This window comes from Psammomys obesus, unplaced genomic scaffold (genome assembly GCF_907164565.1).
Source record: "Psammomys obesus unplaced genomic scaffold, mPsaObe1.curated_primary_1811, whole genome shotgun sequence".
In the NCBI taxonomy this organism is placed as follows: Eukaryota; Metazoa; Chordata; class Mammalia; order Rodentia; family Muridae; genus Psammomys; species Psammomys obesus.
Genome location: NW_026596134.1, coordinates 8,628,193 through 8,651,604, shown reverse-complemented (window position 1 = coordinate 8,651,604; position 23,412 = coordinate 8,628,193). Strand labels below are relative to the sequence as shown.

Below are 23,412 nucleotides of genomic sequence, written 5' to 3'. Positions count from 1 at the left end.
AGAGGGATCAAATTGGGAGCAAGTAAGAAAGTTTCCCTTGGGCACCATCCCCACAACCCTCACAGTGGGCCCATGGGACCCCCATTTTTTGCTTCTCTCCAGTTCTTGTTTCTCACCTTGCTTCAGGCCACAGGGCCCTAGGCTGCTCTTCGGCTGCTCTGATGAGTCTCCAAGCTCAGGCTTCAGCCTTGGGCTGCCCTCCCCATCTACAGTACTCTTCCCGGTCCCTCTCCAAGCTTTCTCTCAGATGCTATCCTCTCTTCCTAAGTGACCTGGCCAGCCCCAGATAGCTCCTGTCACACCGCAGCCATTGCTTTCTGCAGCTCACCTGCCACAGTCTGGCTCAAAGGATTAGCACATTGATTGCTTCTGGTCTGTATCCCCTGCCAGAATGTCAGTTCTGCATCTGTTTTGTTCCAAGTTCTGAAGGCACGTTTAATAAAATGATTGATTGAGGGAAAGTTGGCTTGCCCCAAAATGTCCTCCCCAGGCTCCTTGGGATCCTTAGAACCTCCATTCGCATGTGCCTGTGACAATGTTGACCACTGGGGGCCTGGAGTGGTCCTAACCACTGCTGCCTCTCTTCCCTTTGGCTTAGGCTTCTCCCACCCTAGACCAGTCTCCCCATGAGTGCAAACCATATCTCCCCAGAGCACAAACATCTCCTTCGGGCTAAGTGGAGCCCTCCCCAGCTTCCATGCCCACTAGAGCTCCACCTTCTCCTGGCTTCTGCAAGCTTCCATCACTGGCTGTCCATGGAGTGGAAATACGCACTTGTTTGGCCTCAACTGTCTCCCTCTCCTCCATTCCCCTCCATTCACAGCGTTCAGGATCTCTGAATTCAGATGACTGAATGTGAATCCACACAGAGCACTGTACACACGCCTCGTTGCTGCTCTAGCAAGAACTTCCATCCTCAGCTCCTGCCAGGCTTCTGCCTCCTCTCCACAAGCCCGGTGTGTTTCTCAGGCTCATCCCCAGGCTCCTGGTCCTTGTGAACCTCAAGCTCTGTCTTCACCCACCTCTTCTCCTTCTCTGTCCTCCCCTGGTCATCTCTGCAGCTCCTGCACCATTGTATATGATGCCCACAGCCTCATCCCTTGTGATAGCTGAGGCATACTCTTGGCACCTTCAAGGCTCTATGGCAAAACTGGCCCTTAGATTTCTGCTGTCACACTGCTCCTGTTCAAGAGGCACCTGATCACATCCGTCACCATAACCTAGGACTTCCTCTCCCTTTCCTATAGTGGCCAGTCAGGCAACTTTTCAAGCTCTTTTCCAACCCCTGCCTGCTGGGCCGCCCTTCTGGGCCCTGGCACACCATTTCCTCTCTGAGCTTTGCCTCAGCCCCTGCCACCCAGCCTGCATTTTCTGTACTCCTTGGCCTGGTTGCTGCTGGAGCACCCCTACCCCCTACCACGGCCAGCCTTTATTTGAGGCTTGTTCTCCTATCTCTCTGCTCCTCTGGTGGCCCCTCTAGGTGACCTGCTTTAGTCAAGCCTCTGCTAAGACTGGAGATGGGCAGGCACTCTGAGTAAGTAGCCTGAGGTTTCTTCATATTCAGCCTCCCTCCACTGTCATAGACACTTTAAGCTCCACCAGAGACAAAAAAAAAAAAATTGCCTGGACCTTCCCTGTGGGGTCCTCAGGAGCTCTCCACTGTGTCATCCTCAGCTGGTGGCCACAGTGTGGTACTTGGCATGCTCAGAGTTCTAGAGATGCTTGTTACATAAATGTTGTGAGCAATGTGTGTGTGGTAAGCAAAGGTGTGGATGTGAGTACGTTCTTGTGGGTACAGTGTGTATACATTTACGTGAATGTACCACTATGCCCTGTTTGTTTGTTTGTTTGTTTTTAATGTGGGTTCTAGAGATAAAACTTGGGTCCTTTGCGCTTTACTGATGGAGCCGTCTCTCCAGGCCCCATGTGCTTTCTCTGTGTAGGAGAGAGAGGTGTGGGTTCATGGTAGGACCACAGATGGTACAGACCCATCCAGTATGACTAGGGTAGATCAGCCATGGTGGTCCTGGAAGAGGGTCATATCTTATGGAAGATGTTTCTGGGACTTGTTCTCTCTCTGCCCTGGGAAGTGACACTCCAGTTCGTCAGCTGTGACTAGTTAACATTGCTCCTAGCTCCCCCTGCCATGCCAACAAGCCAGTGGCTCTCAGGCACCAGTCAACACTACTTCACTGGGCTCCAGGATCAGGTGTCATATCCACCATGCCTGGCTTCAGTCCCTTCCCTTCTTGCCCTCCCCCACTACTGGTGTTCCCCGGATCACCTCCAAGTGGCCGCTTGTGTTTGCCTCCTTGCTCAGCATCTGTTTCTGGAGAAACCTAAGTGGGACAGGGTCCCAAGAACTGCTAGAAAGTGGCAAGCAGAATCTGATAGACCCCAAGTCCCCTGTTGGCCAATCTCTCCTGGACAGCCTCCCTCTGTCTTCATCATCCTGCCACTCAGGCATTTATGCAGGCACCAGGCAAGTACCTGCCATGTGTCAAGTCCAGTACCATCAATGAGGACAAAGATGTACAAACAGTCCCTGGCCTGGGGATCAGAGCCAGCGGCGCTTCATAGGCTAAACTGGTATGTTTGTCCTGGAGACAAGCGGGACATCCTAGGTGAATTTTGTAATAATATTAAAGAGCTGACACACAGACAGGACTCCCTCTCTCCTCCTCCATGATGGGTGCCATCCTAAGCATTGTCTTGACTATTCCAATTGCCCCATGAGTACAGATGAGGTCCATGTAAGGGGAGGATCTTACAGCTGTGATGTGTCGCCTGGTTCCAAATCACTGGTGCTGGGCATCAGCGTGTAAGCCCTGGCTCTCGGAATCTATCCTGGAAATGGCTGAGGGTTATAACAGGATGTGTTCTTGCTTGAAGCATGCCCCTTCACACATCTCCTCTCTCAGATACCAATCACTTTGGGAAGACCAAGCCAACACCCATGTTTCTAACCCCAGCACCCTTGGCTTCCCAGCACCCCGTGCTACATCTTGGCCACCTGTGAAAAACAGCTCACAGCTTCTTCCCAGCAAGCATTCTTCCTAAGCAGCATATTCTAATTGATTGGTTTCTAATTTGCCTTTGTTTGTAACTTAACATGAGGGTAAGGACATAAAATGGAACACAGAACGAAGCAGATAAAACAGGATGTTAAAAGTCAATTGCATCTGGGACCATGTGTTTTCCTCCACACTTCCTGTGTAAAGAGGGAACCGGACCATTTTCATAGCCATGGTTGCTACAGATTCTAAGAGAAGAGTTTGCAAGGCCCGCTCACCTGTGTTGGTGCTAAGCTGGGGAGCCAATGGGCCTAGAAGTTGAGTGAACACAAGATACACCCCCAGTGCCAGCACCGGGTATCTGCTGTGCTTGGGAAAGTTCCAGACTTGAGAGACCTGAGTTTTGGTCCCAGATACCTCACTGATGGTGACTTTGAGATCATCACTTACTCTTTCTGAATATGTGTCCCCTTGGGGTCAGGTTTGCTAGGAGAGAGGGACCGAAAAATCTTTTGGTGATGATGATGCTAGCTAGCTGGCCTCTCTCCGCTGGGGTGTCAGGCACAGGTGACACCCAAGAATTGCCACTTCAGATCTAAGGCCACATCTTCCCCCTCAGAGGAAGCAAACACACAAGTGATTCCAGCCTTGGCATGGGCCTGAGGCCTCGAAGACACTGCAGAGTGTGGCGTGGGAGCATGGCACATGGGGTTCAACAGGTATTTGATGAACAGGTTGTAGGGTGGCCCCAGGTCTCAAGGAAAAGAGGACCGAGTCCATCTAACCCGGTGGGAAAACTGGCAGAAATCTCAAGTCTGTGTCCGCCATCGAGACCTGAACAGAAGAAACCAGTGAGCCAGTCTTCTGGCCTCGGTATAGATGGTTCGTCATGCCCTGGAACCCATGAAGAAGCACAGGAGATGTAAGGAACAACCTGATTGATTTGGAGTGTCATGCTGGCCTGTGCTTTGTCACTGCCCAATGCCTAGACCTCAGCAGGTAAGCTCAGAGAAGAAACAAAGGAAGAAATGATGGATTCGGTCCTTGGGCCCAGCGATGGATGGTGTGTCTGGGAGACTTTGACCCATCATCTTGCTGCAGCTCATGTCTGCAATTTTGGCAAGACACTCCAAGCAGTGACAGCTGCACCAAAAAGAGAGAAGGGCCCTGAAAAGAGTGGCTCAGCAAGCATGGGCAGAAATCAACATCAGACATGGGCTGGAAGACAGCTCAGCTGGCCGACAGCTTGCCAAGCAAGGACCCGAAACGGATCCCCAGCACTTTAAAAAGTGTGGTGTACACTTGGCATCCTTGTACTGAGGACACAGAGATGCATGCCTGAGGCTTGCTGGATGGCCCACATAGCATAACCAGTGGGCCCCAGCCCAGAGAGAAACCCTGTCTCAAAAAAGAAACACACACACCACCCGAAGCTGACCCCTGGGCCTCCATAAGCGATACATACATGTGTACTCCAGTGTACATGCATAGCCACTCACATGTGCACACACATATGTACACAGGCACATGAAGAAACAAGCATCTGCCATAAGAATTAACACAGGTAGAGCCTGGACCCCAACTCATTAGCCCCCTCATCTTCACAGTCCTTTGCCGGCATTTAGCAGCGGGTGTGTTCCCATTTCACATCTGCAAGTTGAAGTCAACCAAGCAAGGTTGGCTTGTCCGGAGTCACATGATTCCAGCTGTGAGAGGAAAGTGGACCCAGAAAGGAAAGGCTGAAAGGTGTCCCGAAGCAGAGGCTCCTGGCCTGGGAAGCAGAAACGAGCTCCAAGCATGAGCAACAGCCCAGTTGAACTTAGGCAGACTCTACTAACACAGCCAATACTGGGTATCCTAGAACAATGGTGTCCCCAAGGCCAGGGACAGAGGGAAGCCAGTCCAGTCCCACCACACCCGGCTCCCCTCCTACCTGTGCCTCCACCTTGACTCACGTGAGTCACCTGGACAGCTTTACAACTGACCCAGGCAGGATGGGATTAGGATGTTTGTAAAGCTGGTGTGACGTGAATCAGTAGCCAGGATCTGGCAGCTGGAGTTCGGGCAGTCCCCTAGTGGCAGGGGCTCTGCTTGGGAAGAGCTATATCCCTACAGCATGCCACAGCACAAACTCTGATACGTATGTGTTCAACAAATCGCGGATCCGCGCTTAGTGACTCTTCCTGTGGCCTCCTGTAATAAGCAGCTTAAAGAGGGAAGGGTCTGTTTGGGCTTTCTGGTTTGGTGGTATGCCATCCCTGTAGGGAAGGGGTGGCATTGGGAGTATTGCATGGCTGGTCACATGATGACCACAGTCAGGAAGCAGAGAGAGATGAACCCTGGTGCTCAGCTCATTTTCTCCCTGTTGTTCAGTCCAGGGTGCCAGCCCACCGGAGGGTGCCACCCACACTCATCTGTTAAACCTCTCTGGAAATGCAGTCATAGACATGCCCAGCAGTGTGTCTCCTGGGTGATTCTAAATCCAGACGAATTGAGACTAACCATCACATGAGTGAATCGATGTACACAGAACTTTTCATATTTTCTTATTTGTTAGATGCAAATTAATGAATGGAATACTGAAATATTTCCCTTATTGAATACAAAAAATTCAATTTAGAAAAATCACTTAATAACCAGAACCCCTGGAGGCTGTTAAAGATCTCAGATCCTTGTCCGGGTGCAGCACCATGCCGGGATGCCCTGGGCTGAGTGTAGAGTAGAATGTGAGAGTTGACGCACTTTACAGATGGAAGAATAGATTCTGACCCAGAGAAGAAATTTGCTAAACTAAAATTCACACTTGCAAAATTCTTACTTATGAAGGGTGGGCTCCTCACCAGGGGCAGTGCCAGGCCCTCATTCATGGTGATTTTTTTTTAATCTCCCACAGCTACCTTTAGATTGAGAAAATGGGAATCCAGAGAGGCAACACAGACCAGGATACAGCTAGAGAGAACCAGAGCCCAGCTGGCTTCCAGGTCATGCCTCAAAGACCAGGAATATGGATCAGAGACAAGATGAAAACAGTGTCTCCAGCCAAAGAGAAAAATCCCAAGAATCTAACTTTGAAGCTGTGGGGAGACCAACTCTGCATCGATACAGAGTAGAAAGCAAGAGCCTTCGAAGTCACACAGCCCCTGGGTGCCTGATACCCATACTCCATCTGGTGCTCACACCCAGCTGAGAGCAAAGCTGGTCCATAGAGACCACCTCCATCTGGAGTCTGGAATCCCTCCGGGAAGGCAAGGTGATGGGGAGTGAATTTACTTGCTGTGCCCATCAGCTCTGTTATCCCAAGGGCAGGCAGGACCACACATACACACACAAATACACACACAGAGAGCTTAAAACACAGGGGAGGGAAAACAAGTCACTGCTCCTTCTTGGCCCTACCTGATCTTCATCACCATCCTACTGTGAAATTACAAGCAAGGAGCGGGTGCAGTGAGTGGCACCCTTTGCTCAGCGACTTCTCAGAGCCCAGCAGCATACCTCATTCCTCTCTCCTCAGGCACAGCAGCCCTCCATCTTCTAGAATGGCCTCAAATCAGACTCAGTTGGTTCAGCCCCTCACACCTGCCCCTAGCCTTGTCAAGCCACCATCACCACCACATCTGGCTGAACACATTGCCAGCTTTGTCACTGAGACCTAACCTCTACTCTTTCCCTCCTCTTTTACTTACTCTCTTCCATAGGACCAGTCTCCAAAAAGCAGATGTGAGGCCCTACCCTATAGACCCTATAGAAACATAGTTCTCAACCTTCCTAATGATGTGACCCTTTAATATAGTTTCTTGTGTTGTGGCGACCCCCAAATTATGTGATGTATGTGGTGACCATGAAATTATCTTTGTTAGACTCCACCCAGCAGAGTATCAAAGCAGATGCTGAGACTCATAGCCAAACTTTGGGCAGAGTGCAGGGAATCTTATAAAAGAAGGGAGAGACAGAAAGACCTGGAAGGGTCTGGAGCTCCACAAGGACAACAACAGAACCAAAAAATCTGGGTCCAGGGGTCTGAGACTGATACTCCAACCAAGGACCATGCATGGAGATAACCTAGAACCCCTGCACAAATGTAGCCCATGGCAGCTCAGTGTCCAAGTGGGTTCCCTAGTAAAGAGAACAGGGACTGTCTCTGACATGAACTCAGTGGCTGGCTCTTTGATCACCTCCCCCTGAGGAGGGAAGACAGACTTACCAGGCCACAGAGGAAGACTATGAAAGACGGTCCTGATGAGACCTGATATGCTAGGGTCAGATGGAAAGGGAGGAGGTCCTGCCCTATCAGTGGACTGGGGAAGGGGCATGGAAGGAGATGAGGGAGGGAGGGCAGGATTGGGAGGGGACGAGGGTGGGGGCTACAGCTGGGATACAAAGTGAATAAATTGTAATAAAAAAAAGAAAATTATCTTTGTTGATATTTCATGTCTTTAATTTTGTTACTGTTATGAATATGCAAATATTTGTGTTTTCAGATGGTCTTAATCTGAAAATCTATCCCGGTAGTTATAGGCTACCTCTATAACCCTGAGGCATCATTCTACCCCACAAGTTGAGAACCTCTATTCTTGAGGCTCCCTGCTGCATTTGGATAAAATTCAAGCTCCTTTCCTGGCCTCTGATGCTTTGTATAGCCTGCTAACAACTCCCCTATGACCCAACCCCCTCCATGACTGTAAGGCCCTTCCTGTTTTCTACACTCTGCAGCCTGCAGCCACAATGGCTTCTCTCACAGCCCAGGCTTTGCCCCCACGTGAGGACCTTGCGCAGGCTGGTCCCTCTGATAAGAATACTCACCCTCCTGTCTTCTCAGCTTCCTACTCTCCTTTAGTGGGCACTGGGCTTACATGTGATCTCAGGTCCACCAGTGTCAGGGGCCATCCCAGCACCCCTTCAGAGCACATCACACACTGGCTTCCACTTTCCTGCACCATGTCTTCTATCTACATCTCCTCTCCCTGTCCCATGCATTAACACAGTAAACTGTAAGCACCATGACTTCGGGGACACTTCCTGTCCTGGTCACTGCATTCTCAGAACCCAGCCTGTGCCAGATGCACACAAGTGCCCCAAATATATGTGGGAAATAAACCACTGAGGACTATGGAGTGCCCACCATGGGCTAAAGAGCTGGAGTTACCACTAAGGAACCAGCAAGAAACTCAGCCATTGTGCATATCTAGGCCAGGATCCAAGCACTAGCCCAACTATGGATTTAACAACTATGGATTTAAAAGCTGGGATGATGCTCCAAAAGAAAACGAAAGACCAAAGAGCATGAGCCTGTATGTACAGACAGCTAAAGAAAGTATGACTGCCCAACCATGGTGTCACATGTCTGTAATGCAAGCACTAGAGAGGCCAAGGCAGGAAAAGCATGGTTCAAGGCTAGCCTGGGCTACAGAGAGAATTCAAGCCAGTCTGAGCCTACATAAAAATAAATCAAGTGCTTGGGATGTAGCTGAGTGTGCAAGGCCCTAGGCATCATCTCCATCGTTGCAAAAGCAAAAGACACACACACACACACACACACACACACACACACACACATACACACACACTTGTGAAGAAAAGGGGAGTGTGTGTGTGAAGGAATTAAGTGAAGTCTCTGACCCTCCTCATTAAGAGACAAGATCTAATCCCCACTCCTTGATGAGCCAGCTCTGGCTATTTGTTTCCACGAAAAAGAGCACAGTTAGCACAGTATCACGCATGTAGCTTTCTAGGCCACACCATCAAGAAGGATACAGCTTCCTGCCTGTCTTGCAACTTTGCAATCCCGCCTCCATGTTCTAAGGAAGCCCAGACCACATGGTGATGTCATGTGCAGGGGTTCCAGAGGAGGACCTGGCCAACAAGGGACCAAAGCCAGTATCAACTACCATATATGAGAGAGGACGTCTTTGGAATGACCTGGCCCTAGGCCGTTAACGGCAACTTCATAAAAGGCACACAGGAAGAACATCGTGGTGGGATCCAGTTGACCCTGAAATCTGCGAGGGAGGGGGGACAGCCCACCTGTGGGTCACCTACTGAGGTGTCTTGTTCTGTAGCCATATGGAACCAGAATAGGACTGGCATGAACTGAGATCAATGTGAACAAGTAACTCGCCCTTTCTGAAGCTCTGCTCTGTTCAGAGAAAGTGAGGATAATGCCACCTAGTACAAAGGAGTGTCTGAGGGTTCGCTGAGCTCCTGCCTGCAGGGTCGGGAATTAAATAATGGTTTCTTTCTACTGTTCAAAGTGAGGCGAGCACTCTAGTGGAGCATGGGGGTACATGTCTGTAAATTCATTGCCGGGAAGATTGGGAGGATCTGCAGTTCTTGTCAACCTTGCCTACAACGTGAGACCCTGCCTCAAAAATAAAATATTTTACAACTTTCACAGCTTAATTGGAAACATTTTGCTAATGCATGGCTCTTGGCTCATGAAGGACCCAAGCGACCCTATTCCCAGCTCCACCACCACTGTGTGGCCTTCAGGGAGTCACTTAACCTCTCTTCTGATTTTTGTGAAAATGAAATAAATGCAGAAATAAAAATCTATCCCGGTGCTTTGAAGTCCTCAGGCTCTGTGGACACGCCGGCTCACGCCTCTGCTCTGCCATGGCTATTTCTGGTCTGTCTGCCTTGAAGCCCGTCTTCACAGAGGGGGTGTACATGCTCTTCCTTAAGGCCTGGTACATAGCTCTTCTTCCCATGGCCTGGGCGATCTGAGTCACGGGGACAATGGGCCGCAACTGGCATTTATGAAGGCAGCCCAGGTCTTCGGTCCTGGTGGCTGCCATGGGCTTTGCCTGAGTATTGTCATGTCTGCCCCGCACCACCCCAAACCTTGTAGACATTCCATCACGACGGGGGGGGGGGGCATGCGGGCTCTGTTTGATTCTAAGAATTATAGACTAGAAAGGGCTGTCCTAGAAGGGATGTGAGTGGAAGTCTCAGGGTCCCCTTTTGTGGAATCTACCCAGCTGTTAAGAGCCCACTTCACCCCAAGTTTGTTCCCAGTCAGGCTCCAGAACCCCACTTAGGTCACCACCAGTCTGATGGTTAGTGGCCTACAGTTACTAAAACTGTCAGTCTAGCCTTGAACTCACTATACAGTCAAGAATGACCTTGAACTTCTGATCTTCCTGCCTCTGCCTCCTGGGGGTTGGAGTTTAACATTAATAAACATTTTATTACATTTATGTGTGTGTGTGATGATGATGATGATGCATGTGTGGAGCTCAGAAGACAACTTGCAGGAGCCATTTTCTCCCTGGGATCAAACTCAGGTTATCAGGCTTGGTAGCAAGTGCCTTTACCATCTCACCACATTTCTTATTAGCTGCCACTTGCTGGGAGGTAACTGGGTCCCGGGTTCTCCACTAGTTCACTTTACACAGAGACCATGTGACCACGCACATGTGGCAGGAATGGCTACTTGTCCTGGTTCATAGCGGCTCACATGGCTAATGAAAAAGGTTAGAGGACAGGAAAGCTAGGTCTGAGTCACAGCCCTGTGACACCACCTTTTGGGTGGCATGGAATTCACCCAGGATATCCTGAAGAATCCCAGTCGCCACAGCAGTTCCTTCCCAGGTAAGAAAACTGAGGCCCCAAGAGAACCGGTGTCACAGCGCTGACAGAAGAGGGCCTGGTGGGCCTCCAAAGTGCTTTGGCTTAACTGTCATTCTCTCTACTCCGCTTCTCGAAATGCCGCCATGACTAAGAATCAGCCTCATTTGAGAGTGAGTGATAGCTTCAGGTTCCCGACCCCACAATGACCTACTGAGTGAGGGATCCTGGGGATGAGGCCCAGCATCTTCTTAAGACAGCTTCCCAGAGGCTTCTGAAGATCCTGCCATGGGCCACCTCCCCCTCCCCTTGGTACAGCTCGCACGAATGCACAAACAGAAAGGCCCCCAGGCAGGTGCCCTTTGCCCTAAATGTGAGAGTGATGGGCAGAGTGTGAAGAACACGTTGGCAGCCAATAAACATGCTGTTCAAGAAACTTCCATGACGTGCCAGGCACACGTCTGTTATCCCAGCACACCAAAGGTTGAGGAGGAGGACCTCAAATTTGAGGTTAGTCCAGACGACATACTGTCTCAACAAATTAGCTCATTCACTCATTCATCCACTCACCTTCTCACCCATAAACCTTTTGCAACACAAGAACTACTTCTATACTCCTTCCTAGTGGCAGGAAGGGTGAGGGATGTTAGGACAGTGGCACAGAGCTGGGCCCTACAGAATACAAGGTACCTGTCCCCAGCACTACATGCAAATGAACCCCCAAAGGAACATAACAACAGCAACAAAAATGAAATCACCTTGGCTTTGCCCAGGACAGAAGGCTGAGCTGTTTCCCCAGTAAGAGACTTTGGGTGCTAAAACTAGGAGAGTCCTGGGGAAACAGGGATCAACTGGTCAACCTGAGCAACAAGAAGTGGCTGAGGGGTGTATGAATGATGAGGGAGGTGGCTCAGTTATGTGGAGACCACCCAAGGATCCCCAAAAGGCTTCTGATCATCATCTCTGCAGGGTCGGTGCCAAGGGTCATCTCTCTCCCTGTGCTGTCTACTCCAGGCACATGTTCCCCAGCCCTTGGGCCTCTGAGACAGCTGCTCCTTGTCCCATCAGCCTCTCTCAGCCCCAAGCCTTCCTGGCTTTCTCTTCACATCCTTCCTCCCTCCCTGACCGTCTGGTGAAAGATAGAGATGCAATCACAGACATTTCGCAGGCTGAAACCCATCGCCAGCGCAGAATCTCCTTTAAAGGTCTTGTGAACCAGCAGCTGTAAGGCAGGAGAGTTCCCGTGCAGTGGTAGGGGCTGAGGCCCTTTTTGGCTAGAGAAAGTTTTCCTGACTTGGATGACCAGGGAATCCCTTTGGAAACTGAATGGCTCTTCCTCAGAGGCATCTCTTTGGCCTCTGAGTCTAGCTGCTCATACCCTTGGGCTGCTTCTTTCAAAAATGATTTTCATAGGATGTGTAGCGGCCACAGTGACCTGGCCAGGATTCAAAAGTATTACTCTCCTTTAAGAATTCTCAGGGCGTGGTGGGGGGGGGGGAGGAGCAATGACTTGGGGCAGGGAGGAGCAATGATGTGGGTGATTCATGAGTCTATTTTCTAGATGAAGAGCCTGTAGTGTTGAGGGGATCCTGGAGCTTGAAGCCACAGGGACAGCAGAGGGTTAGAAAGAGACCGAGGCCGAAAGGCAGACACAGAGAAAGAGAATCCCAGACCATCAACATTGGACTCCGTGGATGCAGCAGACCTGATACTGCAACCTTCTGATTCATGAGCTTAAAGGCTGTCATCTTTCTCTCTTACTTTTGTATTGCATAAGTCACTTCCAGACGTATGTCTAGAAAAAAAAAAAAAAAAAAAAAAGACTAGGAAAGGCAGTGGGAACGGAGATAATAAGGACAAAGCGCAATGACACACGTGTATGAAAGTGCCACAATAAAGCCTATTGTTTTACTGTGGAAGGGTTGTCATCAAACTCTTACTCTGCTGTGGACCCACCAGGCAAGATGATCCCACTGCTGCGATCGCGGCATGACCACTAAAGGGGTAACCAACCACGTTCTGCTTGGAATTGAGGCCTGCTCCACCGGAAGGAAATCATGTGTGGCACTGTAAACGTGGTCAAAAGCCCATATCGTAGACCACCATGAGGAAGCTACTGCTGTCCTTTTGCTAAATGGATATTATGGACCAGCACAGCACCTTCTAAATATTTATGTATATGCCCACGAGAGCATTTTGTTTGGTTGGTTGGTTTTTGTTTGTTTTTCTATGGGCAGCTGTTATTGCATTGAGAATTAAGTACTGAATGGTTGGCCCTCAGTGAACCATTTTTATCATTTTCTGCTGGAAAGAACGTAAGAGCCAGAGGAAGGAATGGAGTGTTGTGGAATGCTGTCTTCTGGGCATGACACACTGTGGCACTCTTGAACTCCCAGCACCTATAATTATCTGCCCAAGACTGGGTTCCTCAAAAATCTGTCAAGGAGGGACCCACTCTTCCCTGAGGATCTACGGACAGATCTGTTGAGGGAGAAAGAGACATTTTCTTCAGTGCTGTAACCACAGGCAAGCTGCCCAGGCTCCTGGAAATAACCTCTCACCCATGCTTCTAGAAAAGACCATAATGAGGCCCACTGAGGTACCAACTAATAAAAAGAAAACACGTGAGAGGAGGAGAGTAACTAGCTGTGTGGTGGATCAGTGAGAGCTGGGTGGAACAAGAGTGTCATGGGGGACAATTACGACCAAAACCTGTTACAGACGTAAGAGCCATTTCCGCTGCTTATAACAAGCTACTGGTTCAGGAGTACTATTCTCTTCTCCAGAATCACCTTCCTTCCCATAGCTCAACTTTGTCCCCTCTACCACACAGCAGTTCTGGACATCAAATAATCCCAAGATGCACCACCACCACCACCACCACCACCACCACCACCACACACACACACACACACACACACAGAGTCTTGTCTGGCAGATCAACCCTAACACGCACTCCAAGCTGTTAAAAGAAGTTGATGTCTCTGAAGCAGAGTGTGAGATGGCACACCATTCACCTGCCTAATCACTGTCCAGGCAGTGTCCCAAAAGATGGGCCCGTGTCCCTGCAGCACCATAGACTTTAGATAGCACACGCCGCTCAAACACACCGAAGCACTTACAGTTTGGATCCTGAGTGCCCTCCAAGGGCGATGTGTTGAATGGTTGGTGCCCAGTCTGTGGGCCTAGTAAGAAGTTAAGTCAGGAGGCTGTGACCTTGAAGGGGATACTGTGGCCTTTTCTTGCTTCCTTTGCTTCTTGGCTGCCAGAATATGAACAGGCCTCCTCCATTATCCACTCCCATCATGATAGCCTGGTGATACACATACCCGAATCCCAGAACCAAGCAACTGTACACTGAACCTTCTGAAACTGAGTCAAAACCAACCTTTCCCTCCAGGAAGGTGACTCTCTCGGGTATTCTGTTACAGTGGCAGGAAGCTAACACAAAATCTGATAATAGCAGCACCACAACCAACATAGCATGCTCCTTTTGATTCTCTTACAAGGCTTCTGAATGATATCTTAAAGCACCGCCTTGTTTTCATCTTGTCTGTTTCTATGGGCACCTTCCATCTAAGAGAGAGGTTTCTTGTTTACACAACTTCTACGAAGAGTTCTGTGGAATCAGAGATGAATACGCACAGAAAAATGAAGGCAAATGAGAGATGGTGCTTGGATTTGGGGAAACTGGTGAGCCGTGATCCACAGGATGGGATGTGGCTTGCTCACCCAGGCCCTGGAGGCACACAGGCCCAGAAGATCTGTCCCTTTTCAACCCTGCTGTGATTTGGATGCCATCTGCCCTAGTAAAATTCATATTAAAACTTGGTTTGCTGCCAACACAGTGACATGAGGAGGTGGCACCTTGAAGAGGGATTAGTGTCTTTCTCGTGACACTAGATGGGTTCTCTTGGGAACAGAAATGCCACAGAGCAGTCTGGTCTGGTCAGCTTTGTTTCCCTCTCATCTGCACATGCCTGCCCACCCTTTGGTCCACTGTGTCAGGAAACAGGGGGAGGCCCTTTCCAGACGCTGCCCTCCAGTTTTAGGTATTCTAGCCTAAAAATCCTATAAAGCTTTTTTCCTTTATAAACTACCTAGTCACTGGTATTGTCTTACAGCAATAGAAATGGATAAAGACAACCCCACTGAAGGACTGTGATGCCTAAGATGTGTCCCAAAAGGTCCTGCCTCCTAGCCTTTGCCCAGCCTTTGTCCATGCTGTACTTCACACCTGTATGTCCTCTTCCCTAAACCTCCCTATCAACCCAGGACAGTCCCATTTACCTTGCAGACCAGGTTCTGCATGAATGGTGGTTCATGTGGCAATAATCCATCCACCTCTCTGGCCACTTGCTTACAAGAAATACAGCCTCCATGCCAGGTTGAAGGCAGTAGGAAGGCTAATTTGAAGTTTAGAGTTGGAATCTGTCCTAACCACTATGGAATTTCCAGCGTCCCTGGCAAATGCTTTCCATGTTCTCACGGGCCACCCTGTGGCTTGCTGATACCGTGCCCTCTGTGGAGCTGAGTGGTCACAGAAGAATAGACAACCCTTCCCTGTGACCAGTACGGATGCATGGAAACACAAGAGGAGTCGAAGGGACTATAGCTGAATGTGTGGAACTATCAGGTCCCAGCCACAGGCCTGGGAGCCAGACACTGGGCAGAGAGGATGTCTCAGGAAAGGAAGGTAACATCTCCAGGAACAGGGGCTGGTTCTTAGCACGGACGGATGGGGTCTTTCAGGATACTCAAGCCAGAGAGCACCAGGGATGGAAGGATGCTGAAGAAGGATGCTGAAGGATGCCGGAGGGACTGGTGGGATTAAGCTCTCATAAAAACCTGCATCTGAACTCAGACGATGCTAAGCCCTGCCCCAATGTCTCTGACTCATATAGATTAAAAAAAAAAAAAAAAAAAAAAAAAAAAAACAAAAAACAAGCAAGAGAGGATGTAATTAGGTTATTTGGGACTACACTCCCAGAAGCAGGGGGTCAAGGAGCCCATAAAAAAGGGAAGAATCCACACAAACTGCAAAAAAGAGGCTGGACACACAGCCTAGCCTGGATCACTCCTCATCAAGGTTATTTAAGACACACTCACAATTCAGTGGCGACATGATCATAGGTATGCTACAGGGCAAACCTGGAGTGACCCACCTACAGCTCAGAATTTGCTCCAGAGACCCCAGGAGCCACCACCCATAATCAGGGAACCTAACTGTGCAGAACTCAGGGCTGAGGCCATTTCTGGCCAAAGAAATGCCCCTTTGTTTGCTTGATTAGACAATTAAATTGTTCAGAAATGCAGTCACCCAGGGAGGAGGCAAGCCCAAGAGGCTTCAGCAGATCGGGTAAGAAGGGCCGAAATGCAAGAGTGAGTCTCGGCTCCCAGACCTTTGCCTTTGGTTCTATGCTTACTGCCTCCTTAAAAACAGGCATTGGAATTGAAAATTAAACCTGTGTGGGTGGGCTATTTAAGATCTTACTGAGCAGCTGCCCCCTCTAAAGATCTGGCCCTCGGAACATTCCAGGCCGGGTCACTTATCAAATGGAGATTGACTTTTATCCGATTAACCAATGGAGAAGCATCCTTCTCCATCTTGCAGGAGCATTCTGGGGGAATAGCATTCTGCAGACTGCAGGGGAAAGTTGGGCCTTGGCTTCCCTCCCGCTCGGCCAGTGGAAAATTACAAAGAAGGCAGAACTGTCTTCCGTCTCATCTCGTTCATCAGCTCTTCCTGGGCCCAGGAAAACATATGGAGTAGCATTCCCCTCCCTCCAAACGAATGAGTCTTCACTTACCTGGGGCAGAGAGTAGTCTGGGAGGTGGCGGAGGTGGGGGTGGAGGGGGCAGTGGGGGCGGGGGCCGGCACTGGCAGATGTGTTGGCAGCTGTCAGTCACCTTAAAGCAAGACTTCTGGGGCTCAGCATGCGTCACCTGCAGACATGGACACGACCAGGAGATGTAGGAGGCTACAAGGTAGCTAGAAGCTGAACTGAGCCTGCCCTGGGTGGGTCCCTTTCAGACCACACTTGGGATTCTTCATTAAGACCAAAGCAGGCAGACTAGACAGGAGTCATCTTGGAGAAGAAACCTACCTGACTGGACCTTTGTCTGCATCTCAAGTGACCAAGGGACAGGGTAACTAACCTCCTGGTGGTCTCTGTATACCAGTTGAGCGGCTTGTGGGGAACACATCTACCAGGGACCCCCCAAATGCTTCCTTACTACTCAGAAGATCACACGGCCCACAAGTCACTGCATAATCAGCCCCTTGGCAAGCCTCTCTGTATCCTCTCCCTCCCCACCCTCCTGTCACCCCTGGCCATTGCCCATGCTGTCCTGGTGGCTGCAATGTTCTCCCACCTCACCCACTTTGCCACCATTCAGCTCTGCTGTCACTTCCTGGCCAAGCCAAATCTCCTTCTCAGAGGTGCCCTGGTACCGGGGCTCATTTTTGCTACTTAGTCTTTACCAGGGGACTGTACGCTATGCCATGACTGGGTTATCTGTGCCTTGGCTTCCTTCTCATTATTAAAAACTGACACTCAAGGAATGGCCCAGAATTCACAGAGAGCTGGCCCATGAATGAACAAATATCAAAGTCTGGACCAGAACCTGTGCCTTGTAGGTCTGGGCCTGGGGTCTTCCCAGGATGGGTCTCGGGTTCCTTATGTCAGCTAGAGGAAGTTGTGCTCAACAGTAATGCCTCACTCTAGCTGTGTCCTGGAAATCCTCAGTCAGCTCCAACCCATTCCTGCCTTTGCCAGTGAAGTGACACTTTTGCTGGGCCTGAGCTCAAACGCAGCGAGAGCCAGCCTAATAACCATGAGTTCCCAGTGTTCCTCCATTGACAGAGACTATATAGCCAGGGGCCCAAAGCTGACTTCAAGACAAGAAAGGAGTTGGGGGCTCCCTGTGCTCTTGATGACGTAGCGGCTACATAGTGGGTGTCAGGGTGGCAATGAGAAGTTGGACCAATTTACTGCCCAACTTAATACCTGAGAGGCCAACAGGCTTTTGCAGACCACCTACTGGTATTTTTAAAGGGCCACTGACTAGGTTTCTGACCCTGGAAGCAGTCCTGTCTCCCCAAGGGAAGGGTGCATGCGCAAAAGGCGAGCTTCCTTCATTCTTGTACCAACATGACTCAATTATCAGAGTCATGGGTAAACAGGCCAGGCTACCATATGTTGGAGCCCCTACCCCAGCCAAAGCAATTACTTTTCCAGACTCCAGGGCACACTCAACGCAGGAGAGTTCAAGAGGAGCACACTGGTTGGACCTGACCTGACACAATGACCTATTTTTACGAGAGGCTCTAAGAGTAAAGACCTACAAGAGTGTTTTGTGTAACCAAATGACAGGCAAGAAAATTGGGACCAAGTTTCAAAGCTGAAGAAGGGAAAAAAATGAATTGCATTTTAAAAGTCGGTGGATTCTGGTCTCTTGTGTGAAGGCTCCCCTGAGACCCAAGTGAACAATTGTTCAAGAACCAGTTCTCACAGAAGGGCCAAGTCCGAGCCAGCGGTACTTCTTGCCAAGGGGTGAGCTCTAGCTGCAGCACCGCTGTAGTTTCCTACAGGTTGGCTGTGCATGAGCCTATGACCGATAGGTCTCCCTCCGTTGGACCCTTTATCCACCAGCAGCATCTCCTGACTGTTCAAAGCCCATTCCTACACAGTCATGTGGGACAAAGCTGTCCCTGCAACCTTACTTGGGCCTCCCTGCTCACTGCAGACTATTCGTCTTGCAGACATTCCTCTTTAGGGCAAGCAGCCTGCTGTTTTATGCTTTCTGTCCCCTCACTTGAAACCGTAGGTGTCATGGGACAGACAAGTAGGAAGTATTCATCCTGAGGAGGTGACATGCTAAGTCCTGTGTGGTCCCCTTCATGAGGATGACTGATCTGGGAAGCTTATTAGCCATAGGACAGGTAAGACAAGGGATCAACCAGCCCACGTAATGTAACTATTGTCCAATCCAACATTGCCCACAACCCAGGGACTGCCTGGGTGAGGCTGGTCTTAGTTGCTTTTCTCATTTGCTGTGAGTAGACCTGAGAGTAGACCTCCGGGAAGGAGGAGTTTGGCTTGGCTCATAGCTCCAGGGACAGCCCATCATGGCAGGAAATGCCCAGCTGCAGGAGGTCGATGTGGCTGGCCGTACCGTGCCCACAGTCAGGAAGCAGAGGGACATAAGGACAGAGAGAAACAAGGACTTTATTGGGAAGGGGTCGGAGGTCATTTGTGGAATGCTCTGGCAGAGAATTGGGCTGTGTTTTTGCCTGTGTCCTGAAAACATGAGCGAAGCTGGATTCAAGGCCAGTTTGGGCGGCTCTCACACATGACATGGATTTTGCCTCCTAAGCATGTCCTCCCTCTCTCCAGTTCCTTGTTTCACCCTGCACCAGGCATCCATGTCTACCAAGTAGCGCCTGCCTCTACCTAGTATTGCTAGGAGCACTGTCTTGTTAAACTTGAATGATGGTCAAACTACAAAAAGCACTATGGCTTACAAATGGCCCCAAGATTGTAAAGAATATACTTAGGCTAAAAGTGAAACTGGGCTTTGCATAGGCTCAATATGGTAACCCCGCCCCCATGTGAACCTCTGTCCCCTTCGTCGTATGCTCTGGAATCAGAAGCCAGCCTCCCTGCTGACCTAGGCTGACAAGCTGAGATGTCTAAAGTGACAATCTGAGATGGTGTCATGTCTGACTTCAAATTCTCCGTTGTGCCCAGGAGTCTCAGGATCAAATCACAACTTCAAGACAAAGGCTTGCCTGCTCCTTCTCTCCCCATGTCTTTCCACACCTTATCCTTGCCCTTGGCTTCAGGCTGCTGCCTCAGCCAAAGGCTCCACCATCCAGTGTACCCTGACCTCTCTCACAGCTCAGCGGGGGAACCTCGGTGGGAGGTTTCTTGAACTCTTTCTCCAGGTCTAAGACATTCGCTCCTCCTGAGAGCTTCGGCCTGCAATCACTCGTTTAACTGCGTTGCTAGCACAGCTTGTCAGAGCCACAAGGACAGGGACCACTAAGGCGCTTGCACTTCACACACTGCCCAGTAAACGCTGCTGCTGGAAAATGCCAGCTGAGGGAGCTGAATGGAGGACTCAGCTTCCACGAGGTCTGGGATAGCTTCGTGACAGCACACAGAGACACAGAAGGCCAGATCCAAGCCTGTCTCCCTGGCACTTGCTTCAGACAAGTGCCCACAAGGATGATGGCTTCTGGCATCTTTTAAAGAGCTAGGCCAGCACCACAGTAACTTGATGAGACACATTCCTGTCACACCTAATAAATCTGCCAGCCTGTCATCCTCTTCCCTTACAAGGAGAAAAGAAAAGAAAAGAAAAAAGAATCAACTGAAGTGAACTTAGAAGAAGCCTAAGTCACAAAACTCCATTCCAGACACATCACAAAGGGAGGCAGAGGGAGGTAAGGAATGACCCTAGCAACCTTTGGCAACTTAAATACCACTGGACTTGAGCAACTCGCTGTCTTACCATCTTGCCACAGACAGAAGCTTCCGCCCATTTCAAGGGAGAGACCCAGGTTTCTTGCCTCATCAAGCGGCCCATTAATCACAAGACAGCTGCATCAAGTCTCTCCTTTACCCTCTGGAGGGTTCTTAGGCAGAATGCTCGTGGAAGCAATGATGGCTCTGAGCTCTCCCTCTATGTTCGGGGAAATTCCTGTGACCTGATGGATTTATTCTCTCCACTTAAAGAGAAACACATGGCCTCAGGAGCTGGCATGCTTCCTTCTCTTCTGCTCTGTCCCTCCCCAAATCCAGCTCTCCTGTTTAAAAACCAGACCCATTTATTCCTGAGCCCCCTTCCTTTCTCTGCCCCTATCATTTGTAGATTAATTTCCCAGAGCTTCATGCCAAGAACTTGCCCATTCTATTTAACTGGAGGATCGTTTTCTAATTGATTTTCATGAGAATTGATTTGTATTGAGTTTGAGCATCTGGAGCACACACACACACAACTGTGTCTGGAAATACTGCCTGTAGGACACAACAGAGCTGGGGGTTTTGTTGTTGTTGTTGTTGTTGTTGCTATTGTTTTGTTTAATTAGTCCTTTGAAGGACTCTTTAGATCCCTCTGGAGCATAGGGCAGTACTCTAGTCTCAAGGCAATGTTATCCGTACTCTCTAAGCCCTGGCTGAGGGGTTTGGGGGAAGGCAGAGAACCAAGCCTATGTGTACACAGAAGGGTGAACTCTGCAGAAGGGTTCAGCTAGGAGATGAACAAAGGGACCTAGCCTCAGTGGTTCAAGTGTTGAGAAGTGACAAGCCTGAATCCTGAGGACACAAAGCAAGTTGAAACAAAGCAGTCATAGGCCAGAGGCAGGCCAGAGCAAGGAAAGTAAAAGCCCTGGCCTGAGCTGGGGGTGGGGTGCCTCTAGAGGCTGATGGAGGTGGGGCTTTCTGCCCTGTGGATCTAACACCTCGAATCCCAGCAACAGCAGGGCCGGCTACTAACCATGTTTCATAGGGTCCGGGCAAGGTACCTAGCAAACAACTACTGACCCCAGAGCAGTCAGGAAGGGGAAACCCAGGGCCAGAGAGCTTAAGCATGCTGTCCAGCCACGCAGCTGCTAAAAGACAGAGCTGGCCATGGGAATTCTGGGCAGGGCGAGAGTCCATCCCATCCAACCCTCTCTCTGTCCTTAGTAGCTGCAGCTGGTGGGTGCTTGGCCTCAGCCCTGAACACAGGGAGAACACAGGGGAGGGATTCGTCCTCGGGCAGTCTTGACAGAAGTTGTTCTTCACAACCCATTCACCTCCCCAGCCACTACTTAGAAGAACCACAGCCCCGACCCCAGGCTGAAGTTTAGGGGTGGAGTCTGGTAGGAAACAAGGCACCACTGTGGATCCTTTTTCTTTTTAAGTTCCTTTCTTTTTCCTTTTTTTCTCCCAAAAGCTGCCCTAGAGATCTCCATGAGGGCTGAGCACCTTCCTATGCCAAGTTCGGTCCTGCAGGCCTTAGGCCACCACTGAGGCTCTCTGTGAAGTTTCTTATCTTTCCGGGGTCAGAGCATGCTGTACTTGACCAGTTTTTCTGTCTCCCAACTCTCCCCGGGACCAACCAGTGGGCAGCTGTAGGGAGAGCTGTGACGCGACCCCGTCTCCTTCCTAGGAGGCCTCTACCCGCTTCTCACCTGAACTAAGCCCCAGAGTGGGTGGAGCGCACAGTGCAGCAGTAGCGAGGGCCAGCAGCAGCCGCGGCGCAGCACCAGGTCCCGGAGTAGCATCTCGGCCCGGGGTGCCCACTGGTGAGCTAACTGTCAAGGGAGCAAGACCGGAGTCAGGTGGACACTGAGCAGGCACGGTAGCATCAGTTCACCAATCAGCGCGATGAGGACTCACTTGCCCCGCACTTTGGGGCACCTGAGCAAAGCAAGCCTTCATCTTCCTCCCAGGGCGCACACTTGCTGACTCTTGGTGCGGTGCGTCGCAGAACTCACGCCCTATCCTGGCGCACACCCCCTACGCCCTCCCCCTCAGAACAATGCGTGCACACCTTGATCCCATACACGCCTCCGGAAACATCCGAACACACTTACGGAACCTCACACGGCCCCAGAAATGGCCATGCACAACACCAACTTCAAACCCTGCGAGAACCACTCACTCTGCGCGCGCACGCACCGTGACCCTCCCCATGCACCGCCACCGACTCCCGCCCGCACACTCCTTGACTCTGCACGCACAGCACCACCAAATCACTCGCTGCGTGCAAATCTCTCTGCCCCGGGGACTTCACTGCGCACCCTGTCACACAGGCACCTCTGTGCGCGCACCCATTTGCCGCCCAAGCCCCAGCTCCTGCTCCCGGGCAGGCGTAGGTTTTCCCCGCACGCCCCCAAGCCCTCCGATGCCTCACTCCGCCTTGCCTTGCGGCGACCCCCACCGATCGTCAACACGGAGAAGGGAAGTCAGGGTCCTCCCACAGCAGCTCTGTTTCCCAGCGGCCGGACGGCCCCCATTTAAAGCCAGCCGCCTCCCCAGTCCCCCGCCTTCTAGGCGGGGCCTCCAAGCTCACCCTGGCGGCTGCGCGGGCGCACGGGGGCTTCACATGCAGAGGAGGAGCGCCGGGCACTGGAGCAAAAGTTTGCGCGCCGCTTGGGCCTCCTGGGCAGCCGATCTGGGGACCCGGGGCGCGGCGCGCTCGCACGGGGCTCCGGGCTACGCTTGGCCGCGCGCGGGCCAGGAAAGGGGGCCACCCCCGAGCTCGGAGCCCGGCTTGGGCTGCCCAGGCAGAGGGCGAGAAAAGTGTCCCTGGATCCTCCAGGGGACGACCGCACGAGCCCTCCTCCAGCCCCGCCGCGGTTCCCTGCGCCGCCCGGGTCACCGCCCTTCCCGGTGGCGCCGCGCGGCTGCCCCAGGCGCGGGGTGCCGGGGGCCCGCGGGAGGCAGCGGGCGAGAGGCGCCGGCCCGGAGCACCCGCTCCGGCAGCAGGGCCGCGGGCGGAGGCGAAATAAATAATGCACGAAAAAGGAAAACAGACGTGAGCGGAGCCAGAGCCTCGCCCGCCTCCCTCCTGGGCTGCGCTCCCGCCCGCGCTCCCCGCTGCCGTGGCGGCCAGCGCCGCTGCAGTGATTCCTCGTCTCCATCTAGCGAGGCTATTGTGTATTGGGCGCTTAATAATTTATTTATTCACCCTAGAGGCCGAGGACTCCCAGTGCCAGTGACATCCTGCTCCTGCTTGCCCCTCCCTCAAGTTCATCTCCAGGCTGTGGGAAGGTGGGACAGTAAGATCTGACTAATGGGGACCCTCTCCGCGCACCATTCTCGCGGACGCCCCCTTT

General features: G+C 51.2%; 1 protein-coding gene across 1 annotated transcript in view; it reads right to left on the bottom strand.

Annotated features, from left to right (window-relative positions):
- The window catches only part of Prima1 (proline rich membrane anchor 1), a 53,744-nt gene extending 31,058 nt beyond the window's left edge, over positions 1-22,686 (bottom strand). The window contains exons 1-3 of the mRNA XM_055593018.1: positions 22,647-22,686; positions 21,763-21,885; positions 16,391-16,526 (exon numbers count right to left, since the gene is read on the bottom strand). Coding sequence (XP_055448993.1) covers positions 16,391-16,526; positions 21,763-21,855 — 229 coding nt within the window. The 5' untranslated portion in view covers positions 21,856-21,885; positions 22,647-22,686. The remainder of the gene's footprint in view (positions 1-16,390; positions 16,527-21,762; positions 21,886-22,646) is intronic.
- Between the last annotated feature and the right edge of the window lie 726 nt (positions 22,687-23,412).